The sequence below is a fragment of the Ursus maritimus genome, unplaced genomic scaffold, assembly GCF_017311325.1.
Source record: "Ursus maritimus isolate PB19 unplaced genomic scaffold, ASM1731132v1 scaffold_22, whole genome shotgun sequence".
Lineage (NCBI taxonomy): Eukaryota > Metazoa > Chordata > Mammalia > Carnivora > Ursidae > Ursus > Ursus maritimus.
Window position 1 is genome coordinate 6,193,805 of NW_024424675.1, and position 26,881 is coordinate 6,220,685.

Here is a 26,881-nt window from a genome sequence, read left to right on the forward strand (position 1 = left end):
TTTAAAAAAAAAAAAAAAAAAAAAAAAAAAAAGAGTCACATGCTCTACTGACTAAGCCAGTTAGGTGCCCCAGGAAAATTTTATAGATAAAACATATGAACAAATACTTGTTTAAAAAGACTTTGAAATTCCAATGATATATTTTGATAGTTAGTGTGTAAAATCTATTTATCTATGTTTCTGGTGACCCCTGTGGTTCCCAAATTCCAACTAAGAATATTTTATAATATACTATATCTCCCTTTTATCTTAAAAGCTAGTATTATTTTTAAAACAGTCTCAGACCAAAATACAAATTTCAATAAATGTACCCACAACTCTTGGGAGAAGGTGGATCATTATTGACAAGTGAGGATATGAATGACAGAAGATCCAAATTCCCTGATATTTAAAATGTTTAATAAATAAAAAGGTTCAGGGCACCTTGGTGGCTCAGTTGGTTGAGCATCTGACTTTGGCTCAGGTCATAATCTCGGGGTCCTGGGATCGAGCCCTGCGTCGGCCTCCCTGTTCAGCGGGGAGTCTGCTTCTCCCTCTCTCTCTGCCTTCACCCCCCCACTCATGCGTGCATGTGTACTCTCTCTCTCTCAAATAAATAAAATCTTTTAAATAAATAAATAAATAGGTTCTAGAATTCAATAACAAAAAGGATAGTAACCCAATAGAAAAGTGGGCAAAGGGTGTGAAAGGACATTTTCTAGGAAAGGAAATATAAATGTCTTTTAAACACAGGAGAATATACATCTACCCATCCCTTTACCTACTTGCCGAGCAGACCTTATCCCCTGCTCTATTTACTCCATGGCATTTAATCACCACTTGATATCATGTATATACTTGTTTGTTCATTTGTTTTGTTCATTGTTTGTGTGTCCTTCCTAAAATAGAGGATCCCTGAGAGCTGGGATTTTGGTCACTGGTGTGTCCCCAGTGCCTAGAACAGTGTCTGGCATGTAATAGGTACTTGATAAATATTTGTTGAATGAGTGAATGAACCTTACTCAAAAATGTGAGAAATGTGAGTTAAAACTATGAGGTTTTTTTTACACTTAGGAGATGGCAAAAATAAAAGAAAAATTAATAATGCACTATAGGTGTGAGCGTGGGTGAATAGGCACTTTTCATGCATTGCTGGTAGCAATGTAAATTGTTTCAGTGTCCATCAAGGGAAGTTTGACAATATCAGCTAAAATTATAAATGTGCATATCTTTTGACTGAGCAATACTAGTTCTACATATTTTGCAGATATTAAAAGAACTTTATGCAGATATTCATTGCAGTGCTTGTGATGGCAAAAGAAAAAAAAAAGAAAGAAAAAGAAAAAGAGACGAAATATGCATCTATAGGGGATTGGTTAAATATTGGTTCATCTGTATAAGGACAGAACCCAATACAGCCATAACAAAGAGTGAGGACACCCTGTATACCACTGTAGAACACGATGCAAGGTAATATTGTTCAATGAAAAAGAAGTGTGTGGAACAGGGTGTGGTATGTCACCATCTGTATTAAAAGAGAGGGGAAAATAAGAATATATACATGCTTGTATGGATATAAAATATTTTTGGAAGGATACTCAGGAACCATTGATTGCCTTTGGCCAGCTGGCTGATGTCAGGGGTGGGAGAGGGTTTTAACTGTATATCCTTTTTTGACTTTTTAAAAACTTGAGATAATGTATAACTTTATGTTAGTTTCATGAGTACAATGTAACGATTTGATATTTATATATATTGCAAAGTTATCCCCACAATCAATGTAGTTACCATCCACCACCAACAGTTACAGTTATTTTTCTTGTGATGAGAACTTTTAAGATCCCTAGGGGCGCCTGGGTGGCTCAGTTGGTTAAGCATCTACCTTCAGCTCAGGCCATGATCCCAGGGTCCTGGGATGAAGCCCTGTGTTGGGCTCCCTGCTCGGCGGGGAGTCTGCTTCTCTCTCTGCCCCTCCTTCCCTCCTGCTCTGCTCTCCCTCACTATCTCTCTCTCTCTCTCTCAAGTAAATAAATAAAATCTTTTTTTTTTAAAAAAAGATCTCCTCTCTTATACTCTTTTGACCTTTTGAACCTTGAATTATATGAATTTGTTACCTTTAAAAATTTTTCAAGAAGTCTAGGAATCATTTACCAAGTCCAAATAAAATATAATAAAAGCATTTCTTTTTTAAAACCCTTTTTTTAAGTTGGCTGAACTCATGACCGTGAGATCAACACCTGAGCCAAGACCAGGTGTTGGATGCTTAACCGACTGAGCCATCCAAGCGCCCTAATAATAGCATTTCTGAAGCAGTGCTCAAAAACTAAAAAGTTAGCTTCTGCTTTCTAAATGGGTATTGTAGTCTTAAAACTGAGCCCTGCTCTATTTGCATCAGTGCCTTGTTGGAGCAGCACAATAGCATAGTGGTTCAAGAGCATGGGCTCTGGATCCATAGCCAAGTGAAACCACAACTCTGCTGTTACTCAGTAACCTCCTTAACCTCTCTGGGACTCAATTTCCTCATCTATAAAGTGAGTATAAAATGGGACCTGTCACATAGGGTCGCGTTGAGCTAATTCATATAAGGCACAGTGCCTGGTACAGAGAAAGAACTCACTTATTGCTAGTTATTGTATTCATTCCTATAATATATAAAAAAATCTTATTAATTTTATTATTATTCTATATTTGAAAATTGAATGCAGATATTCATTGGACCCACAAACATTATTCAGAGGCTGTGCTACTTTAGTGTTAATTACAGTTACCCTGTTTTGGGTTTTTCAGACACCCCCGATGTCAACATATATTATACCCTGGATGGCAGCAAACCTGAATTTCTAAAGAGAATTGGTTATGGTGAAAATAATACATTTAAGTATACGAAGCCTATTACTCTGCCTGATGGAAAAATACAAGTTAAAGCTGTTGCAGTCTCTAAGTAAGTTAAGAGCACGGTGATGAAAACAATTGTTAATATAATGACGTCATGTTTTAATTTAATTTTTTTTCTTCCTTTGAGAACAGGTGCTGTATTAGAATGGCACTAAAGGCAAAGTTATTTAATTTTAACATATAACTTTTGGGTTTTGTTTGTCTTTTACCAAGGTGTACAGTAAAGTGCACAAATCACGAGAGTACAGCTTGATGAGGGCTTATGTTTATAAAGACTGCTTTTCTTTTGAGTTCCACATTGGTATTTTGGGAAGGAAGGGCCTTTTCAGGGTTTGGGATCTTTGAAGTGATTCATCTGGCTGTGAAGAAAATACGGTTTTTAGTGGATGGTCCTTTTATTCCACAGGACATGGCCTACAACCACTATCATTCACCATCATTCTCTGTTGTATTTTGTATCGACTTAATCGGCCTTCGAGGCCACTGTCATTTTATTTTGTTGGACATTAGCTCCTTTATTTGTTTCTTTGTCCTTTCTTTCCTACTCAATGACTTTTTTCAATTTTCAAATATAGAAACACCACTTAATTTGGAAGCTGTGTGTTATAGAGAAAAAAACTCAAGCACTTTGCACGTCTGTGTGTCTGTGATAGAAGAATTATTCTGCACAGCAAGACAGGTTTAGCCACATTTTTGGAACACTTTTAAGCCCCAAACCTGGCTTTGGGCAGGTACTTAAAAAAAAAAGGAAAAAAAACCACAAAAAAACAAAAACAAGAACAAAAACAAACACCCTCTCCAGGCTCCCCCTGGTGGCTGAACTTCTGCATGGCTTTTGAGAACTACAAATTCTACACAGATGACAGCTTTGGCATTTGAAAGTTAAAAAAAACCAAACAAACCAGAACAAACATGAACCAACCAAACAAAAACCCTCATACACATTATTATTCTCTATTAAAGCCTGGAGTAAGTTGGCTTTTTTCACTTGCCAAACCACTTCTGTCAAAACAAGTCATCTCAATTATTAAAAATTAATAAGCAAAATACTTCGGTGCCTAATGCTGTAAGGCAGGCCCTTCTATAAGTTGCAGGTAGTAATGATATGAAGTAATAATTACTAACTATGTAATTCAGAGGAGTTAATACAGCTTTCAAAAGAGTCCAGAGGAAGGTCATTCTTTATGCCTCTCACCATCTTGCTTTGTGCCCACTTAGTGTCTGTTCTGAAAACAGTTAGTACTTCAGATGTGCTCAGCTCAGGGAAAGTATTTATACAAAAATGTGTTTGAGTCTTCAAGACAGAAAGATTTGTGCTTGTATACATTTGTGACAAACGTATTTAAATGAGGTAAATTTTCTTTACGGAAATTATACTGCTTTGTTCAAGCCTTTTTCTAGGTACTTACGGTAATTAATTTCTTAATGAGGAGAAAAGGCTTTGAAATGAGAGTGTTAACAATTAAAGGCCACTAACACGTTAAGAGGAAAAATTATGGTCAGGAAGTTTTGAGTGATGCTGGAAAATATTTATGATACAAGTAAAAACTAGTTAGGATAGAAGAGTGCACTATAGTATTTTGACATTGTTTAAAAACGTGTTGGGACGGGGCACCTGAGTGGTTTAGTTGGTTAAATGTCTGCCTTTGGCTCAGGTCATGATCCCAGGGTCCTGGGATCGAGTCCCACAGTGGGCTCCCCGCTCAGTGGGGAGTCTGCTTCTTCCTCTGCCTGCCGCTCCCCCTACTTGTGCTTTCTCTCTCTCTCTTTCTGTTAAATAAATAAATAAAAATCTTAAAAATGTGTCAGGACAGAACTGAAGAAGGGCACTGACCAGAGGCGGCCAGGAGTGAGTGAGTGGTGGGCAAGGAGTACTCATTGCAGACAGCCCTCTGTCTCTCCCTTCCCTGAGCCAGATGGCCAGGGACACTGTGGATGTCTTTGTTTCAAAGGGGTCAGGTTGAGGGGCAGCCCCCCAGTCTCTTTCTGTCCCAGCTCAGTTTGCAAAAGGTACTGACATAAAATTCTTCTCTATTGTAAGCTTTCTTTAAAAAAAAAAAGTTTAATTTAAATTCAGTTAATTAACATATAATGTATCATTAGTTTCAGAGGTAGAGTTCAGTGGTTCATCAGTCTTATAGAACACCCAGTGCTCATTACATTCCGTGCCCTCCTTAATGTCCAGCACCCAGTTACCCCATCCCCCTATCCCTCTCCCCTCCAGCACCCCCAGTTTGTTTTCTATGATTAAGAGTCTCTTATGGTTTGTCTCCCTCTCTGACGTTAGTTTGCTTCTCATGATTAAGCCATTTGAAAACAAAACAAACAAGCCCAATTTAGCATTCATTGCCTCTGGTGATTTAGTCATGGTTTGTGGTGTTTGTACTGATAATTTTTGTAGCTTCCAAAATTTAAGTGAGCTTTGCTTTTGTGATAAATAAATATGAACAATAAAGAATCTCCAAAATTATCATGTAACCACTGCTTCTCAACCTCGGCTGCTGAACCAGTTGGCTATTGCTGTATAACCAACCACTCTGACATTTAGTGTCTTAAAAGAACAAACATTTATTTGCTCATTATTCTGAGCACTTTGGTGTGCATTCAGCTGGGTACTTGTTCTTCTGATCTTTCCTGAGGTCCCTGACCTGGCTGCAGTCATTTTTCGGGCTCACCTTGAGCTAGAGAGTCTAAGAAAGCTTGAGTCACATTTCTGGTGGTTGGTGCGGGCGGTTGGCCAAGCCGTGGGTCTCCAGCTGGGTCACCTGAGTGTTTTCATTCAGTTCCAAAAGCTGTAGAGAAAGGGCAAGCCCGGGTATGCAGATGTTGATGTTTTTTTAGTCTCTGCTTTGTTAATGTTTCACTGGACAAAGCAAGTCACATGGCAACACCCGAAGTCAATGTGTGAAGGGATTCTGCAAGGACACAAGGGCACCAGGGCGTGCAGATAAAGATATAATGCCTCAGGGACTGTTGTTGTAACAATCTACCACAGGCTCCCATCAGAATCAGCCAGGGAGCTTTGCAGAATCTCCATGCTCAGGTCATATACTCCAGACCAACTAAATAACCATTTCTTGGAGTGGGACCCAGGCATCAGTATTTTTAAAGTTTCCTGATGATTCCAATATGCAACCAAGAGTGGCAAGTGATGTATTAATGGGGGAAAAAAAAGATGTTTCCGTTTAGAGAGATCTGACCAATACCACTTTTTTGGAAATACATTTTTTATTAAAGTATGATATTCTAGAATGAAAGAAAAGGAATAAGGGCACTGTCAGATGTGTGCTTTCATGTGTCCAAATGTATGTACATGAATGTTCACATCAGAGCATGGTTAGTAAAGAACACAGATGAACAAGAGGGGTGGGGAACTTGGGAACAATTCAGCAACCAGGGATGGGGGTCGGGATTGTTTTGTATTGTCTTGTCTTGTTTAAGTAGGCTCCATGCCCAGCATGGAGCCCAATGCGAGGCTTAAACTCACAACTCTGAGGTCAAGACTTGAGCTGAGATTAAGAGTCAGACCCTTAACCAGCTGAGCCGTCCAGGCACCCTGGTGTTGGGTTTTGATGGTTCATATTGATGGTCCAGTCCAGGGTCTGTAAACTTTCTGACATCTGTCTTGTTTCTTTAAAAGCCACCTTTATGGTTAGGAACTTCCTATCTTTGATATCATTTTATAGTGTTTTGACAATGAACTTGCGTGGTTCTCCCTTCTTTGTCAACTACCTTATATGGTGGTCAAGATAAATTGAGCTGGGCTGAGGTACAAGTTGTCTCGAACTGAGGGTAGGTAGTTGGGGGAGTCAGAGTCCCCTGAGAACAATCATTTTTCTTCCATGAGGGACTTTACAGTTTTACAACAATGGTTAATAAAGTAAACTGATTGGCAGGTTACCAGGGCATCTCACAGGCATCCATCTGTAGCCCCATGCAGTATATAATGTGTGGAGGAAAGATCCAGATGTCATCTCCGTAAGCGGCAACAAATGCAAGAAGAGCACTGCTTTGAGAGGGGTAGTTTGGAGGGTGGGACACGAGGATGGAGTTTGTTGGCTTTCAGATCTGGACTTTAATCCCAGTTCTTTCACTCCTCTTTGAGTAAGAGGAACTTACTAACTTGAGTAAGTTCTGATTCTCAGTTTTCTTTTTCATTAATTGAGGTTAATAAAACTTAGTTGACAGCCATTGTGAAGATCAGAGGTAATACACTTAGTATATACTTGGCATTGCACGTGTAGTAGCGGTTATTATTGTTGCTTGTTGTTATTCCAATTCTTCACAAAGGGGCTAACAATTTGCTGTTGTGTGACCCAACTCAAAGGGCATGCCTCGAATTCGAAAATCTATGCCTGCGTAAGTGGGTTCTACTTAAACCCTTCATGTTCCTAAACCACAGGTTCTCAGTTGGGCATATTTTTGCCCCAAAGGGGACTTTTGGTAATGTCTGGAAACATTTTTGATTGTCACATCTGGTAGTGGAGTGTGCTAGTGACATCCGCAGGGTAGAGGTCAAGGATGTTGCTAAACATCTTAGGCGCAGGACAGGCTCCCACCGCAAAGTATTATCTGGCCTAAAATTTCACCAGTTCTCGTAGATTGAGAAAACCGGGCCTGGACAAGTTGCAGAATTCTTACAGATCCACCTTCTTAACTCTTGCAATCATCCAAGTAATTCTGCTGTTTTATTGAGAGGATAGTAATCTTTCTGGGGATAGAGCTACACATAACTTTTTTAAAAATCTTGAATGCACCTTATATTGCTATTCCTAAAGATACATATTTAAGAACTCTGATTTCAATGCTAGCAAAAATTTATGTGTATTTAAATGAGATTTGGGCTGAGTATGATTTCTAACTCCAACTACAAACTTAAGCCTTTTTTGATATCACAGTCAGGATATCCTTTAACTTAGCAGGCAGTTGAAACTATTTTCTGGGCTCCTCGTGGAGGGAACAAAGTCCACAGGTGAGAGCCCTGGCTGGGTCCCCATGGAAGGGGCCAGCTATGGTGGGGGAGACACCTGTACCTTCCAGGAGTGGAGTAAGTGGATGGGAGTCAGGCTTCTGCTTGCTGTGACAGTGGGGCTAGAAGCACACATTTCAGGGAACCCTGCAATTATCCAGGATTTAAATGATCCCTGGATGGAGATATTTGTGGTGTCCAGGAAGTGTGTTAGCAAGGAGGACAGCTGTATCTTGAATGACAGACCTGGGACCAAAGATGAATATTTAGATGAGATGGATGTTGAGGTGAATGAGTTAAGTAAGCGGTTCATCTAAAAGATCATCTGTATCTGCATCCAGATTCCTGTAACTGTAAAACTGATTTTATTATTAAGAACAAAACAAGGGGCACCTGTGTGGCTCAGTCGGTTAAGCGTCTGCCTTCACTTTGGGTCATGATCCCGGGGTCCTGGTATCGAGTCCCACATCTGCTCCTTGCTCAGTGGGGAGCCTACTTCTCCCTCTACCTGCCTCTCCCCCTGCTTATGCTCTCTCTCTCTGTCTCTCTAACAAATAAATAAATAAAATCTTTAATAAAAAAATAAGAACAAAACAAGACAAAATGTGTGCTTCCCTAAAGTTTAGCCACCCATAAATCACTGCAGCCAGTGAACATGCAGTTTAAATATTATTACTCACCGATAGTGGCAATTGAGATGAATTGTGTACTTCTTTTTTTTTTTTTTTAAGATTTTATTTATTTATTCGACAGAGATAGAGACAGCCAGCGAGAGAGGGAACACAAGCAGGGGGAGTGGGAGAGGAAGAAGCAGGCTCATAGCAGAGGAGCCTGATGTGGGGCTCGATCCTGTAACGCCGGGATCACGCCCTGAGCCGAAGGCAGACGCTTAACCGCTGTGCCACCCAGGTGCCCCGAATTGTGTACTTCTGATCATTATTTTCTTCTAAAAATGTAGCTTGAAACTTCTATATTGCTTAATGTTAAACATTTCTCAACTGTTTTGGGATTGATGTGTATGCATTTATGAATATTTACTTAATCACAGAATTTAAAGCATTTTGGGACACTTATTTACTTAAAGCTTCAAAATTTTTAAGAAATATTAAAAAACTGGCTTGTAAAATATCTGAGAAATTGCAAAAGAAAGGCTAATGAGATGTATGAAATATATGAGAGACCAATATGAAAATCAATAAGAGCAAAGCAGACAAAGAACAGAAAAGAAGGTAGAGAATGGAAATGGAAAAAGAATTACGTGCCTGGGGGCGCCTGGGTAGTGCAGTCATTAAGCATCTGCTTTCGGGCTCAGGGTGTGATCCCAGCGTTCCGGGATCGAGTCCCATGTCGGGCTCCTCCGCTGGGAGCCTGCTTCTTCCTCTCCCACTCCCTCTGCTGTGTTCCCTCTCTCGCTGGCTGTCTCTCTGTCACATAAATAAATAAAATCTTTAAAAAAAGAAAAAAAAGAATTAAGTGCCTGGGCAGAAGAGAATTCACACAGAATCACCTGTGTTCCAGTTGTAAGCTTTCTTTTTTTTTTTTTTTAAGATTTTTTATTTATTTATTTGACAGAGATAGAGACAGCCAGCGAGAGAGGGAACACAAGCAGGGGAAGTGGGAGAGGAAGAAGCAGGCTCATAGCAGAGGAGCCTGATGTGGGGCTCGATCCCATAATGCTGGGATCACGCCCTGAGCCGAAGGCAGACGCTTAACCGCTGTGCCACCCAGGCGCCCCCCAGCTGTAAGCTTTCAACACAAATTAGTGGGCTTGAGAGTTAAATATATTAAATTTGACGCATGGTCATGATGATCATTGGAGGCTGGTGGCTGTCCCCTGGTATCTGTGTTTCCCTTATTCTAGGATAATAGAACCCATGATTTTTAGCCAGACACATGGTTGCCTGGAAGAAAGATATTTCCCAATCCTCCTTGCAACTGGCAAGAACCATATCACCAGGTGTGGCCAGTGAGATGTATGTGAAAGTGATGCATGCAACTTCTGGATTGTGCCCTTAAAGGGAAGAGGTGGGCCCTGGTTCCTGCTGACTGGAATGTGGACATGGTCAGCCATGTTGGGTGGTGAAGGAAAGTTCAAAGTCTTAGAGATGGAGCAACAAGGTAGAAACTTGACAGCATTGCACCTCTGTACCAGCTCTGGGCTGATTATACCCTGTTGATTCTCTCTAGTTTAAGCCATTGTTTGGATTCTGTGTTACGACACTCAAGCCTGTATCCCAAATACGCTAGGGACACAGCTCAAGCAAATACCTACAGAGAACATGATCAAGAGAACGGGTGATCAAAAAAGACTGACAATATCAAATGTTGATGAGTATGTGGAGAAACTGGAACCTTCAGATAATGCTGGTGGAAATGTGAAGTGGAACAACCACAGTCTAGCAGTTTCTAAAAAGTTAGACATACCACAGCCAAGCAGTTCCACTCCTGCATATCTATCTGTTCACGAGAAATGAAAACATGTCCACATGAAGACTATCATATTGCTGGACTCAGCGCATCAGTAACCAGTGTTGTGGCTGGACTGGCCCTTGTGGTTCTTATCATGGTTGCAAGANNTCCTCAGCAGGAACCATCAGGAAACTAAGTCTCAGAGACAAGGTTTATTACTTACAAGACTTGGAAATTACATAGTATACCTGGGGCCACACAGCAAGGTCACCAGTAGAGAGAGTGAGAGAGAGAGTGCATGGGTCTGGGGTTCTACTTTTATTGAGGTTGAGGGTGGGGCCCTAGGGTCTCTTGGTCTCACTCTTTATTGGTTAATTTTAAACATAAGGAATGGGATAGGCTGGTGATGGGTAGTAAGGAGGGCATGTATTGCATGGTGCAGTGGGTGTTATACGCAACTAATGAATCATGGAACTTTACATCAAAAACCAGGGATGTACTGTATGGTGACTAACATAATATAATAAAAAATCATTTAAAAATGTTATTATAAAAAATAAAATAAACATAAGAGCAGGAATTTCAAGCCTGGGAAGAGAAAAACAAACAAAAATAAGGTACCCAAATGGTAATTTATGAAAACCAACCAAGGGGCCTCAGGGTGGGGTGATGGTGGGGTTTGGAGGTGGTACTGGCCTGCTAATTTGTTAAGTGCTGTGGCTGGCAGTGTGGTTATTCAAGATAACCGCCCTTGAAGTGGAAACCTTGGCAATCAGAGCTTAAGTCAGGCACTGGTATTCAAAAACAGAGAAAACACAACTGTGAGGGCTGACACTACAAAGACATATATGAATGTTCATAGCAGCGTTATGCATAACAACCCCTAACTGGAAAAAAATCCAAACGACCATCAGTTGGGGAATGGATATACAAACTGTGATGCATTCATAAAATGGAATACTATTCACTAATAAAAGTGAGCAAACCACTGATACATACAGCCACATGGGTGAATGTCAGAAAAAAAACAAGTGAAATAAGCCAGACATGTTAGACTCTATTTGTATGGTTAAATTTATTTTAAATGTCTAGAAAAGGTAAAACTATAGCGACAGGAAGCAGATCAGTGGCTGCCTGGGGTAGGAGTTGGTAGCAAGGAGGGACTTCAAACAGGCACCAGAGAATTTTGGGGGGTGCTGGAAGCATTCTAGAACTGGATTATGGCGATAGTCGCACAAATTGTATAAATTTACTAAATATCCTTGAACTATGTACTTGAAATAGGTGAATTTTATGTCATGTAAAGTACACCTCAATAAAGCTGTTTTGAAAAATTAAGAGTACAGGTAAGCTGCTGGTACTGAAATGCAGTCACCACCAGTTTTTAGTGATGGGCACCTCTACACTGCTTTCTCATGGAACTCTCTTGTATCAGAGAGGAACAAGATTAACTGTGACTTGTTATGAATAAATTGAAAAGACGCTAGTATGTAAGGAATAACAGTTAAAATCTCCTAGAGCAGATGCTACCTTCAGCTGGGGTAAGGAAAATTATCTTGACTCACATGGAATGGTATATAGGTAACCCCATTCTTTGTTTTAGAATAGTTTGAGGCTTAAGGTAATCTTAATGAAATCTTGTGAGCATGGGGCAGATAATCTCCAAAAATGGTCCTGCAGTAAACCATGCCTCCCAGTGCAGCCTCTCTGCTCAAATCCAGGCTGGCCCTACGACTTACATTTGACCAATAAAATGCTTCAGAAACAATGTTAAGGCTAGATCAAAAGAAGTATTACAGTTTCTGCTCTGGTCTTTGGAATGTAAACCCTGGAGGAGACCAGCCACCATGTACGAAGTCTGATTTCCCTGAGCCTTCCATACGGTGAGGAAGCCCAAGCTAACCACAGGAAGAAGGAGGGAGAGAGAAACAGAGACAGATGGGCAAACAGACTGGGAAAGATGACTGGTGAGCCCCCAGCTGTTCCAGTTACCCCAGCACAGGCTCTGAATAGGAGGGAAGCAAACATTTTAGACATCCAGCTGAGATCATTGTTGCCTCCAGTCCAATCTGACCACATGAGAGATGGCAAATGAGAGCTACTTAGCTGAGCCTGGTTAACCCACAGTTGTGTCTGAAGACCACATGTCTTGGAATGCTTTGTTACATAGCAATATATAATCTAAATGATAATAAGGTAAGAAAAGACTTTAGAAGTTGTATTTTGATTTCTCCAGTTTAAAATACAATAACCTTAGTAGCGAGACCAAGGAACTCTATAGAGTTATCTTAACTGCAAGCCATCTTTTCTTGGAAGCTTCGCATAACACTTTTTCCATTTTGAATAATTTTCAGGGACTGCCGACAGAGTGGCATTGTAACAAAGGTGTTTCAGGTGGGCTACGAGCCACCAAATACAGTCTCTTCAGAAAACCATGTTGAAAATGTTCTCAAAGATTCTTCCAAACAGGCAAGTAGTGAAACTGTAACACTTTCAGATAGTCACTGTATTCTTGGTTTCTTCTTTCTCAGTGATCCCACTTCTTTCATTTTGTCACCTGTGCTCATAGGTTCTTATAATTGAGGTCAGTAGCCACCATGGCAAAGTGATTTTCCACCTGTTGGTCAGTCCATCCTGCACGTGTTCCATCCTGCACATTAGAAATTCCTCCCCAGTATCATGACCCATGCTTCAGTGTCTTCAGTGACCCTCGATTACCTGTTGAAGAAAGCAGAAACCTTTAGCTTGGCATCCCAAGTGATTAGTTTCCATCTTCAGCCATCCATTCTTGCCCTGTGACTCCCCTATATATTACTGCAGGCAAACTACACTGTGTATGCTGTGTTCTATCACTGCTCCCCTAGCATCCAGGCCTTCTCTTATATAGTGCTTTGAATATGTGATTACTTTGCTCATCGTCTACCTTCCCCATGCAGTGTAAGTTCCAAGGTGGCAGAGAGTGTGTCTGCCATACTCATTGCCTTGCACAGAGGTGGGCTAGAGAGGGCAGTGAGTGTATATTTGTTGGACAGATACATCCGACTAGTAGAAACCCTCTGTGACCATAGCCGTCAATTATGTTGAAATCTTCATCCCCGAAAAGCTCAAAGCCTTGCCTCTCTGGAAGATGAACTAGACTTATCTACAAGGATGTTTGAAACTTCAGTCCCCAGGCTTTGGGCATCAGTGAGATAGATCCAAGGGCCAGAGGATGGGCTAATTCATCCAAAAGACCAAAAAGTCTCGGTCATGGAGGTCTTGATGGGGATGACCAGAAGTTTGGGAGGGGATCCTTTCAGCCCAAGGATGGACCAGAGCCCAAGAGGTGGCTGTGGGAGCAGAGCAGTGGGTGCAGGCAAGTATGATCAGGGCAGGGATCTGCCATGGGTAGGGGTATCCAGCAAATGCTGAGCATACATGCATCAGTAGGTGCTCAGGCTTGAATCAGGCATAAAGGACTAAATCCATGGGGAAGAAAGTCCATGGAGAAGAATATAAGGACTGTGCATGGGCAGGTAGTGTAGTTAAGTCCTATCTTGGTTTGGCCCCCACCCTTTATTTGCCTCCTGGATCTGGTGGTCCCTTTGTTATTCCCCACATTCCCATGATTGTAACACCTGCCTTCATGTCCTGATGCCTGCTGCTGGTCTTGGCTGCTTGACTGGTGGAGCCTACCAACCAGAAATGCTGCCAGCCAAGTGGCCCAGATACAAAGCTGTGTGTTTCCGGAGAAAGGTGAAACAGAGATCATTTTGTAAAAACTACCGTAAACCCTTTCAAATAAGAAGGGCACGCTATGACATTGTCTCTACCTGGCAACTTTTCATTTTCACATTGCAAATGGGTGCAATCAAGTGATTGACATTCAATCTCTTCACTCCTAGGAATTGAAAAATGGATTCGTTGGATCAAAACTATGGAAGAAATATAAGAATACTGAAAATAAACAGGATTGGAATGTTAACCTTAGAAAGTCTGCAGGTATGACATGGAAGGATGAAGATAAGGTTTAGTATTCTAAACCACCAAATGGGTTCACTGCTCATGTTCTTGTCTGCAGAAGGGTTGGAATCAGAAACACTGGAATAGAAAACTAAGTTATGGTCTTAGTGCTATTCTCACTAACAGCTTAAGACCAAGAGGGATCATCAAGGAGTCCCACAAAGTGAGATTTGTTGACTCCTTGCAAGGAGGGAGACCACACTGCATAAGAACCATGGGCATCACACCAAACAAAGGAAAAGACTAGGTTATAGGGCTTGGGGACAAGTGAAGTCTAGGTGAAATTTAAATGAAAACAGAGCTTTGACAGACTCAAAACAAAGCAGGGCTTCATGTGAACTGGCACCATCAGGTATGGATTGTGAAGGGAACCGGGGTTTTGTTCACCTCGGAAACTACAAAAATAAATGTGGGATGTTGTGTTCAGAGACCATATTCTGATACTCTGCACTAAGGTTTGAAATTGAAGCTGCTCCTCTGTGTCAAAATGACCTACGTCCTCCAGGCAAGAGTCCGATGTTTCATTCTTTCTGATAAGATTTTAACCAGCAAAGTTTCTGATAATCTCTGGTTTTAGAGAACAAGGTTTCGGGGCGCCTGGGTGGTGCAGTCGTTAAGCGTCTGCCTTCTGCTCAGGGCGTGATCCCGGTGTTCTGGGATCGAGCCCCACATCAGGCTCCTCCCTTGGGAGCCTGCTTCTTCCTCTCCCACTCCCCCTGATTGTGCTCCCTCTCTTGCTGGCTGTCTCTGTCAAATAAATAAAAATAAAATCTTAAGGGGCGCCTGGGTGGCACAGCGGTTAAGCGTCTGCCTTCGGCTCAGGGCATGATCCCGGCGTTGTGGGATCGAGCCCCACATCAGGCTCCTCCGCTATGAGCCTGCTTCTTCCTCTCCCACTCCTCCTGCTTGTATTCCCTCTCTTGCTGGCTGTCTCTATCTCTGTCAAATAAATAAAATCTTTAAAAAAAAATAAAAAAAATAAAATCTTAAAAAAAAAGAGAGAACAAGGTTTCTCAGTAAGTAAGAGACAATAGCCACTGAAAGCGGGGGGCTGTTATGATATTTTACAGCTACAATGTGTCCTTGGGAGAAATAATGTTTCCTGCTAACCTTGCCATTGGATTTATCTATTTTCTCAGCCTGCTGTGGCATGATATAGAATGTAGCAGGGCAGATTTTTATTTTCTCAGTCCGGGCTAATTTTTTCTTTCCCAGTGCTGGTTCACTGAGTGGGGGCTTCTTTATATAGCTGCTACATGTAGTTAAAGATGTGATGACAGTGGTCCCTGAAAGGGTTTCCACCTATGAAGACATATTTGCATAATTACATATATAATTACAGATGTTCACAGAATGAATTTTTTTTTTTAACAATTGTAGACTTTGAAGTAGGTAAAAGAACTGACTCTAAAATATGGAAAGATCTTCGTTTCTTGGAGAGTCCACTGGAAATCCCAACTTACCATGAAGAATCAGGTTCTAGACCACCCACCTGCCAGTCTCAGGTAACTTCTAAAGAAAATCCTTATGGTACTAAATACCTCCTTTATTCTTAATCTTCCCATGAAATACTTCTAAGGCAGTATCCCCTAGCCTTTTCACCATGTGCCAGGCACTGTTTCAGTGCTGGGAATACTGCGTTGGACAAGAAAGTCCCTGTACTAAGGAGCTTACATCTTATTGGGGTTGGGGGCATGTAGATAATAAACATGTAAGTCATCAATCAAAAATTTTAAAATAGTGGGTGCCTGGGTGGCTCAATCGCTTAAGCATCTGCCTTTGGCTCAGGTCATGATCCCAGGGTCCTGCGGTTGAGTCCTGCATCAGGCTCCCTGCTCAGCAGGGAGCCTGCTTCTCCCTCTCCTTTTCCCCCTACCCCCCAGCTCATGTGCATGCCCTCTCTCTCTCTCTCTCTGTGTCAAATAAATAAATAAATAAATAAATAAATCTTTAAAAAAATATATAAAATTCACCCACAAGTGATTCTAATGGACAGGCGTGGTTGAGAATCACAGATTCTAGGATCTTGAGGCCTATAGCAAGAAGTTTGGATTTTCTTCTAATTGTAAAGGGAATCTATTTGGAAGGTAAGACAGGATATCATTTGCATTTAAAATTTTTCTCTTTGGCTATAGTATGGACATTAAGCTGTAGAGCAATAAGAGGGAAGTATCATTTAGAAGGTTTTTGCTCCAGGCGAGAGATGATGGTGGCTTGGACCAAGGTTGTAGAAGTGGTGATGGTAGAAGGCATGGGAATACAGATGTGTTTTGGAGGAAGAGCCACCAGGTTTGGCTGAAGGATCAGATGGGTGGGATAAGGGACAGGGAGGAGCCAAAGTTGACTCTGGGTTCTGGCCTGGGCAGCTAGAGATGGTGGTACTATTAATTGAGATGGGAAAGATCAGGGAGGAGCAGGTATGAAAGGATTTATTAGACATCCAGATGGAGGTCTTAAGTAGTCTGTTGGATGTGCAAGTTCAAACTCAGGGAAGAGGTCAGGGCCACAGATACATATTTAAAAATATTCAATACATAGATGGTGTTTAAAGCTTGGGTCTGAATGAGATTACTTGCTGACAGGATACAGAAGATGAAGAGTAGATGGCACAAGACAAAATCCTTCACTTAGAGGTTGAGCAGAGGAGGAAGAGCCTGAGAAGTAGGAAGAAAGCCAAAGGGGGAAAAAAGAAGAAGTGGTGCCATAGAAGCCAAAAGCCAAAAGAAGAAAGAGTTTCAAGGAGAAGTGGACATCTACGTCAGATGTTACCAAGGATTCAAATTAGACAAGGACAGGGACTTGCCTATTGGCTTTGATAAGATGGAGATGATTTACAACCTAAATAAAAGCCATGTCAATACTTAATTACTAGATAACACAAAGATTTTCTTATACTAGTTGCCTACTACAACTATTCTAGCACTCTGATTTTTCAGTGTTTACAAAATCCAGTTTAGACTTTTGGCATCTAAGGGCAACCCAGGAGCCCTTGCTCTCTTCCTCCAGTTCTGAGCCCTAAATGGAGTGTACCCGGAATCACATTTTCTATCCAACCACAACTGCTTCTTGTGTGCCTGTAATCCCAATGCTGCTCACACTCATCATCAATTATAAAAAAAAGCGTGACTTCCAAACCTCGTTGCACATCAGAATCACCTGAGGGAACTTTAAATATATACATGTGCCCAGCTACGCCTTCCTGCAATCCTTTTAGATAATCTGATCCCATAAGCCTATGATGGAGTTCTTGAAAGATTTTGGTGATCAGTTCAGTCTGAGCATCCCTGGCCTAGAAGACCAACTATCCTTATCCCAAAATCAAATCCTTTTCTTCATTTCCAGTCTGTAGTGCTATAGTGTAACTCAGTGTGACCTCCTGGGTTCTTCTATCAGCCCACTGACTATATTTCCTGGAGGGTCACAAAGCCCTGGCCAGAGGACCACAGACCTAGTAAGGCCTTCCTGGAAATCTCAGTAAACAAAAGGACAACCATCCCTGCAACAGAAGATTGCCCATCTCAGCCTTCTGGAAGAATGATTCCCTGATTACCAAATGGACTAATGAGCACTCAACTCCTGTAAGCAGTATAGTATATAAGAATATTGGTTTTGAGATTTAAAAAAATATATCATTTTGAAAAATGAATTGTATATGACAAAATGCAATCATAACTATTTTCGGAAAACATTCTCATATGACCATAATAATCCGTAATGTGTCCAGAAAGAGTGATTTTCTTTGTGCATGAATATTTGGATTACCTTGCCCACCTAGTTATTTAAGAGTTATTTCGAAGGGAAAGATGGAAGAAGACAATATCTAAGGTTCCAAGATTTAGAATCCCCCCAAATTAGGAACATGAGGACACATTTGGGGAATTTGACTAGAATTCAGAGGACCAAGGGGGCAGAAAAGGACTGCAAAATGTTTATCTTCCACTCTTTTTATTCCTATTGGTAAGAGATTCTTGTCAATACTCCAACTCAATCCTATCTGAACCATACTTCAACCAACATCAGAATTAATGATACTGATAGGTATTACAACATGTCAACAACCATTAGGGAGACAAGATGTCTCTGAACTAAGCGCTGACCTGGGGGCACCATTAGGGACTAGGCAGCAGAGTAAATGTATTATAAAACCTGGGTGGAAGATAAATGACAGCTGACATTGGACTTTAGTTTCGGGGCATAAGAGCCAGGGGTTCTCCGGCAACGTGGAGAGCCTGACTCAGCTGAATGGGTTAGTTATCTCTACTCAGCCCCAGTCAACTATTGACAAGAAGGCCTACAGGCTTAGTGTTGCCACATCTCATGATTTTGCAAGAAAATCCAGAAACCTGCATCTTTATGTGTTATAACCTAATTTTAAATGTTAACAATTACATCAAGCACTGTGTGGACCCATACATATGGGCCAAATGAAACTCTGTGGCAGGCCAGATTTGGCCAGTAGACCACTACTTTGTGACATCTGGTCTATGCCATGTTGGATCTGACACAAAAGCAACACAAAACTTCTTATTGCTCCTCGTTGCCTGCAGCACAAATTCTGGAGTCCTAAACTCAGCCTATAAGTATTGTGGTGGACAGGGACCCTGGGTTCAGAGAGGCCTGGGTACATGAGATAGTTCACATATTGTTGACCTGAACTCAAGTAAGTGACTCAACCTTTCTGAGCCTCAGCATCTTCATCTCAAAAATGGAAATGATGATGATGATTATTGTTATTTTTAGTTTCAGAGGTAGAGTTTAGTGATTCCTCAGTTGCATATTACAGTGCTCATTACATCAAGTGCTCTCCTTAATGCCCATCACCGAGTTACCCCATCTCGCTACCCACCTTCCTCCAAGAACAAATACTGTTAAAATGTCTGTGCTATCCAGAACAATCTACACATTCAATGCAATCCTTATCAAAATACCATCAATATTTTTCACAAAGCTGGAACAAATAATCCTAAAATTGGACTGGAACCAGAAAAGACCCCAAATAGCCAAAGGAATGTTGAAAAATAAAACAAAGGGTGGTGGCATCATAATTCTGGACTCCAAGCTCTATTACAAAGCTGTAATCATCAAGACAGTATGGTGCTGGCACAAAAACAGACACATATATCAACGCAACAGAATAGAGAACCCAGAAATGGACCCTCAACTCTATGGTCAACTAATCTTCGACAAAGCAGAGAAGAATATCCAATGGAAAAAAGACAGTCTCAGGGCGCCTGGATGGCACAGCGGTTAAGCGTCTGCCTTCGGCTCAGGGCGTGATCCCGGAGTTATGGGATCGAGCCCCACATCAGGCTCCTCCGCTATGAGCCTGCTTCTTCTTCTCCCACTCCCCCTGCTTGTGTTCCCTCTCTCGCTGGCTGTCTCTATCTCTGTCGAATAAATAAATAAAATCTTAAAAAAAAAAGACAGTCTCTTCAATGAATGGTGTTGGGAAAATTGGACAGCCACATGCAGAGGAATGAAACTGGGCCATTTTCTTACACCATATACAAAGATAAACTCAAAATGGATTAAAGGCCTAAATCTGAGACAGGAATCCATCAAAATCCTAGAGGAGAACATAGGCAGCAACCTCTTTGACCCTGGCCACAGCAACTTCTTGCTAGACATGTCTTCAAAGGCAAGGGAAACAAAAATGGGAATTATATGTGCTTCTTGGTGTGAGGCACTGAGATGGACACAATATCATTTCTCTTGTATTTGTGCCAAAATGCATGCCTGAATCCAGTCATGAGGAAACATCAGACAAACCCAAATGGAAGGAGATTCTACAAATTAAATGAGCCGTTACTCTTCAAACATGTCAAGATCATGAAAGATACAGACAGACTGAGAAACAATTCCAGATTAAAGGAGACAAAAGAGATTTGACGACTAAATGCACAGTGTGACACTGGACTGGATCCTAGACCAGGAAAAAAATATATAGTACGAAGGACATCACTGGTGTGAACAATGACATTTGAATAAAGATCTGGGGATTAGATTATAGTATTGTGTAGCCGTTAACTTTTCTGGTTTTGATAATTGCACTGTTGTGTAAGAGGACATCATTGTTCTTAGGACGTGCACACTGAAGTATGTAGGGGCAGAAGGGCATCGTAACTGCTGTTCATTCTCACGTGATTCAGGGAGAAAGAGAGAGAGAGAAGGAAGATGCTCCAGGCAAAATATTAACATGAAAAACTGGTCAAGCTGTGTATGCAGGAGTTATTTGTACTCTCCCTGTAACTTTTCTATAAGTTCAAAATTACATCAAAAGAAACTATTACAAAAAATTTTTTTAAATGAGGATAATATTACCCACCTCATAAGATCATTGTGAAATGTTAAGGAGATAATGACTACATAATGCCATTTTAGCAGGTGTCGGACCCTCCCTAAGTGATAGCTCCTCCCTTCCGTGTTCCTTCTCCAGCTACTCAGACTTCTAAACCATGTCACACTTCTGAGCCCCAGGATAGGCCAAGTGCTGCCCTACCACTGTGCCTTTGCCAATGGGTTTCCTCTGCTTGGGATTCCCATTATCTTGTGTCCATTTGACAAGCCTATTTTTTTTACTTTCCCAGACCTAGCTCAGGTGTTAGCACCCTGGGAAGCCTTTCTCCCCTGGAGCAAGTGAATGTGATTATTTCCTCTTCTAGGGTCCCATGGGACTCAACACAAATGCATTACTACACTGAAACCACAGTGTTTCAGTATTTTGTGTGTACACCAGTTCAGCTCCTAAAGGGTAGGGACCATGTAATATTTATCTTTGTCCCCTCCCCGTGTCAAACAAAGTGCCTGGTACAAAGTGAATGCTCAAGTAAAACTCTATCAAATGAGTTAAATGTTTTTGGATAACAGCAGACAGTTGCTATATATGTTCTTTTAGGTGAATCTTTAAGTTCCTGGGGATGTAATCTTTGAGAAAAATGGAGGGCAACTTAGGTTTTTAAATTCTACCATTTACCAATTCAGATATCTTTTCTTGTAAACTCTTGTTTTTAATGAAATATACATATCTAATCATGATAGCACTCTAATTTTTTTAATGTTGGGTCCTGGGGTAATCTTTACTATGACTCTCCCATCATGGTTCTTAAAAGATGAGTGCTGGATATGATAAGACAACACATTAAAATGAATTTTTAATGAAATTTTACTATACCATAGCTTTTACCTTGATTTTATATGTATCCTTAATTGTAGTTCCCTAATTTTGCACACATAACTGGCCAGAAGAGATTGACAAGCACAGAGATCATGAGAATTCAAAGAGAGACAGACTTTCTCAAGTAAGTATTACATTTTCTTTACTATTTCTTTATTCCTTTGAGACATTGTTAAAGAAAATTAAGGATGAGACATAAGAATGGTATTTGCTCATCCAACTGTCTTTCATTAAATTAAAAAAATTTTTTAAAGTATATTGATATACAATAAAACTACATTTATTTTAGAAGTACAATTGACCCTTATTTATATCACATCATTATGTACAATGGCCAATAAGGAAGCAACCTAAGTATACATCAATAGGTGAATGAATAGAGAAGATGTGGTACATTTATACAGTGGAATATTACACAGCCATAAAAAAGGATGAGCTCATGTCATTTGTGACAACATGGATAGACCTAGAGGGTATTATGCTGAGTGAAATAAGTCAGACTGAGAAAGACAAATACCATAAGATTTCACTCATATGTGGAATCTAAAAAACAAGACAAATGAATAAACAGAGGAATCAGACTTATAAATACAGAGAACAAACTGATGGTTGCCAGAGGGGAGTGGGTCAGAAGGATGGGCAAAATGGGGGAAGATGAGTGGGAGACACAGGCTTCCAGTAATGGAATGAATAAGTTACGGGAATAAAAGTATAGGGAATATATAGTCAGTGATAATAGCATTGTATGATGACAGATGGTGGCTATACTTGTGAGCATAACATATAAAGAAATGGAGTCACTATGCTATACAACTGAAACTAATGTAACATTGTGTCAACTATACTCAAGTAAAAATTTTTTAAAATTCATTTTGCAAAAAAAGTGCAATTGACATATATGCATATAACCTTGAAATTATCACCATAATCAAGAAAATGAACAAGTCTGTCACCTCCAGAAGTTTCCTGCACTGTATGTACCTCTTTGAAATCCCTCCCTTGTGCTTCTCCTTATCCCAAGGCAACTATTGATCTACTTCTTGTCACTGTAGCTTAGTTTGCATTTTATTCCATACATAAATGGAATAATTCAGTATGTGCTCTTTTTTGCTAGGCTTCTTTCATTTTTCTAGTTATTTTGAGATTCACCCACGTTGCTGCACATATCAAATGTTTGTTTCTTTTTATTGTTGAGTAATATCCCGTTGGATGGATACATCACAATCTGTATATTTAGTCGTCTATTGATGGACATCTGGGTTGTTTCCAGTTTTGGGCTATTACAGATAAAGCTACGAACATTTGTATATAAGTCATGGTATGCACATACAGTTTCATTTCCCTTAAGTACATACCTGAAGTGAAATGCCTCGGTCATATGTTACTTTTAACTTTTTAAGAAACTGCCAAACTGTTTTCCAAAGGAGGTGCACCATATTACATTCCCAGCAGCAGTGAATGAGAATCCCACTTTCTCTACTTGCTCACCAATGCTTTAATTTTTGTTTGGCCATTCTTGCGAGATGGTGCATTTGCATTTCTCTAGTGACTAATGATTTTGAGCATCTTTAAAAGTATTTATTTGCCATCCATATACCTTCTTTGGGAAAGTGCCTGTTCAAACATTTTGCCCTTTTTAAACATTGAGTACTCTATCTCCTATTTATAGAGTGGTACATGTTCTCTTTTGTTAATATATGTTTTGCAAATATTTTCTCCCAGTTTTGGCTTGTTATTTGCTTAAGAAAGTTTTTTTTGAAGAGCTAAAGTTTTCCTTTTTGATGAAATGCAATGTATTTATTTTTCTTTTATACTTAATGTTTATTTTAACATATTTAAGAAGTCTTTCCCAAACCCAAGACATAGCCCACTCACAAGATTTTCTTCTATGTTTTCTTCTAGAAGTTTTATCTCTCATATTTAAGTCTATGATCCATATTTAATTATGGTGTGAGGTTATTCCAGCACCATTTGTTGAAAAGGTTGTCCTTTCCTGATTGATTATTTTTGGGATTTTGTGGATCTGTTTCTGGTCTCTGTATTTTGATCCACTGATGTTTGTATTTACTTACTACCACACTGCTTGATTACCATGCCTTTATAACAAGTCTTGAAACTAAGTATTATAAATTCTCCAACTTTGTTCTTCTTTTACAAATATATTTTGGCTATTCTCAGTACTTTGCATTTTCAAATAAGTTTTAAAATCAGCTTCTCAACATCTATAAAATGTCTGCTAGAGTTTTGATTTGGATTGCATTTAGCTGGTATATTAATTTAAGAAAAATTGATATTACTAGCAATTTTGAGTCTTTACAGCCCAGGAAAATGGGGTATCTCATCATTTATTTAGGTCTTCCTTAATTTCTTTCAGCAGTATTGTGTAGTTTTTGGTGCTCAAGTTTTACATATCTTTTGTCAAATTGATTCCTAAGTATTTCATATTTTTTTGATGCTGTCATAAATGGCATTGCTTTTAAAATGTAAATTTCTGAGTATTCATTGCTGGAATATAAAATTGATTTTTGTGTAATGTTCTTGTATCCTGGAACCGTACTAAACTCACTTATTCTTTTAACTTTTTTGGTATAGTCCATAGAATTATCAATATAGGTGATCAGGTCACCTGTGAATATTTTTAAAAAAATTTTTAAAGTTTATTTATTTAATCTCTACACCCAACATGGGGCTCAAACTCATGACCCCAAGATCAAGAGTCACATGCTTTTCTGACTGAGGCAGCCAGGTGCCCCTCACCTGCAAATAAAGACAATTATTTTACTTCTTCATTTTCTTTTTTTTTTTAAAGATTTTATTTATTTATTTGACAGAGATAGAGACAGCCAGCGAGAGAGGGAACACAAGCAGGGGGAGTGGGAGAGGAAGAAGCAGGCTCATAGCAGAGGAGCCTGATGTGGGGCTCAATCCCATAACGCCGGGATCACACCCTGAGCCGAAGGCAGACGCTTAACCGCTCTGCCACCCAGGCGCCCCTACTTCTTCATTTTCTGTATGGATCCTCCCTTCCTTCCTTCCTTCCTTCCTTCCTTCCTTCCTTCCTTCCTTCCAGTATAAACTGATTTATTCAAAAGTTACAAAAAAAGCACAACAAAATAGAGATTATCCTTAGAAATATTAATACTTTGTTAAAGCTCAGGTAGGATTAGACGGTAAGAATTGGTATTGGGTGGGGAGTGCACCTGCCTTAGTTACAGTGCAGTTGATTACATATTAATTCAGCCGTTACATACTGGGGGATAGTAGTTGGGAGATCACTAATTTATCTACAGGGAACTCCTACACAAATTCGATTCCTCCAGACCTGCCCAGTGCCATCCTTCTCTACTCTTCAGGACTCTAAAGCCACCTGGATGGCAACATTCCTTATTTATTTATTCTTCCCTCCCCTAAGGTGCTGTGCAAGCCGAAAACAGTCTGCTCTCTGCAAGCAGAACATATATATAGGTCCCTTTTCTTTTTTTTTCTTGACTTGTTGCCTTAGCCAGAACTTCCAGTAAATTTAGAATAGAAGTGACGAGAGCGGACGTTCTTGTCTTATTCCTGAACCTAGGGAGAAAGCTTTCCATTTCTCAACATTAAATATGATATTGGCTATAGATTTTTTTGTTGACCTGTCACATTGAGGAAATTTCCTCCTATTCCTAGCTTGCTGAGAGGTTTTTGGTTCTTTTTTTTTTTAAGATTTTATTTATTTATCTGAGATAGAAAGAGAGTGAGAGAGAGCAAGGGCTGGGAGGCAGAGGGAGAGGGAGAAGCAGGGTCCCTACTGAGTAGGGAGCCCGATGAGGGGCTTGATCCCAGGACCCTGGGATCATGACCTGAGCCGAAGGCAGATGCTTAACTGACTGAGCCAACCTGGTGCCCCAAAAGTTGTTTTTTTTTTTTTTTTAAAGCAGGACTAAATGTTGGATTTTGTCTATAGCATTTTCTCTACCTATTAAAGTGATCATATGGTTTTAACTTTTTTGTTCATGTGGTGAATTGCAAAGATTGATTTTCAAGTTTTATTTTATTTGAAAGATTTTGTTTATTTATTTGATAGAGAGAGAGAGAGAGAGAACATGAGCTGGGGGAGGGGCCGAGGGAGAGAGAGAAGCAGACTCCCTGCTGAGCATGGAGCCAGATGCAGGGCTCAATCCCAGGACTCTGAGATCATGACCTGAGCCGAAGTCAGATGCTTAACTGACTGAGCCACCCAGTCACCCCTGATTTTCAAGTTTTATTTATTTTTTTAAAGATTTTATGTATTTATTTGACAGAGAGAGAGAGTGGGAGTGAGGGAGCACACAAGTAGGCAGAGCAGCAGGCAGAGAGAGAGGGAGAAGCAGGCTCCCCACTGAGCAGAGAGCCCAATGCGGGGCTCGATCCCAGGACCCTGGGATCATGACCTAAGTCGAAGGCAGACGCTTAACCAACTGAGCCACCCAGGCGCCCTGATTTTTAAGTTTTAAATCAACCATGCATTCCTAAGATAAGTCTCACTTGAAGTATTAGCTTTTTAATGTAAAGTTTAATTTGATTTGCTAAAATAGAAAGAACTTTTTGCATATACATGCACGAGGGGTATTGGTCTGTAGTTTTCACACCTTATAATGTCTTTGTCTGATTTTAGTATCAGGGTAATTCTGGGTCACATAATGAGTTGGGAAGTATTTCTCTCTCCTTTAATTTTCTGAGTTTGTGTAGAATTGGTGTTATTTCTTCCTTAGGTGTTTGGTAGGGTACACCAGTGAAGGCACTGGGGAACTACATATTACATTTGTTTAATAAATATGAGTCTGTTTAGGTTTATCTGTTTCTTTTTTAGTGACCTTTAGTTTCATTTGCTCTTCGTTTTCTTTTTGAAGCTTTATTTATTTGTTGGAGAGGGAGAGCAGGAGTAGGGGGCAGAGGGAGAGAGAATCTGAAGCAGACTCTGCACTGAGTGCAGAGCTGGACACGGGGCTCGATCTCATGACCCTGAGATCAGGACCTGAGCTGAAACCAAGAGCTGGTTGCTCAACCAACTGAGCCCCCCAGGTGCCCCTGCTCTTCTTTTTCTAATTTCTTTAATGTGGAAGATGAAGTCATTCATTTGAAGCCTTTCTTCTTTCTAATATAGGCATTTAGAACTCTGCATTTTCCCCTGAGTACTGCATTAGCCCCTAATGTTGGTATGTTGTGTTTTCATTTTGTTTCATTTTATTCTTATTTTTAATTTTTTTTTAAGTAGAGTCAGTGCCCAATGTGGGGCTTGAACTCAGAACCCTGAGATCAAGAGCCAGCTAGGCACCCCTGTTGTGTTTTCATTTTAATTCAGTATAAACTCTTTCTAACTATCCTTACTTCTTTTTTGACCCATGGGTTATTTGAAAGTATTTTATTAAATTTCCAAATAGTTGGGGATTTTCCTTATATCCTCTGGTATTTATTTCAAATTTAAATCCTTTTTT

General features: G+C 40.2%; 1 protein-coding gene across 1 annotated transcript in view; it reads left to right on the top strand.

Annotated features, from left to right (window-relative positions):
* The window catches only part of DZANK1 (double zinc ribbon and ankyrin repeat domains 1), a 61,585-nt gene that overhangs the window by 1,414 nt on the left and 33,290 nt on the right, over positions 1-26,881 (top strand). Inside the window, exons 2-6 of the mRNA XM_040637947.1 lie at positions 2,767-2,920; positions 12,607-12,721; positions 14,137-14,233; positions 15,635-15,759; positions 21,467-21,552. Coding sequence (XP_040493881.1) covers positions 2,767-2,920; positions 12,607-12,721; positions 14,137-14,233; positions 15,635-15,759; positions 21,467-21,552 — 577 coding nt within the window. The remainder of the gene's footprint in view (positions 1-2,766; positions 2,921-12,606; positions 12,722-14,136; positions 14,234-15,634; positions 15,760-21,466; positions 21,553-26,881) is intronic.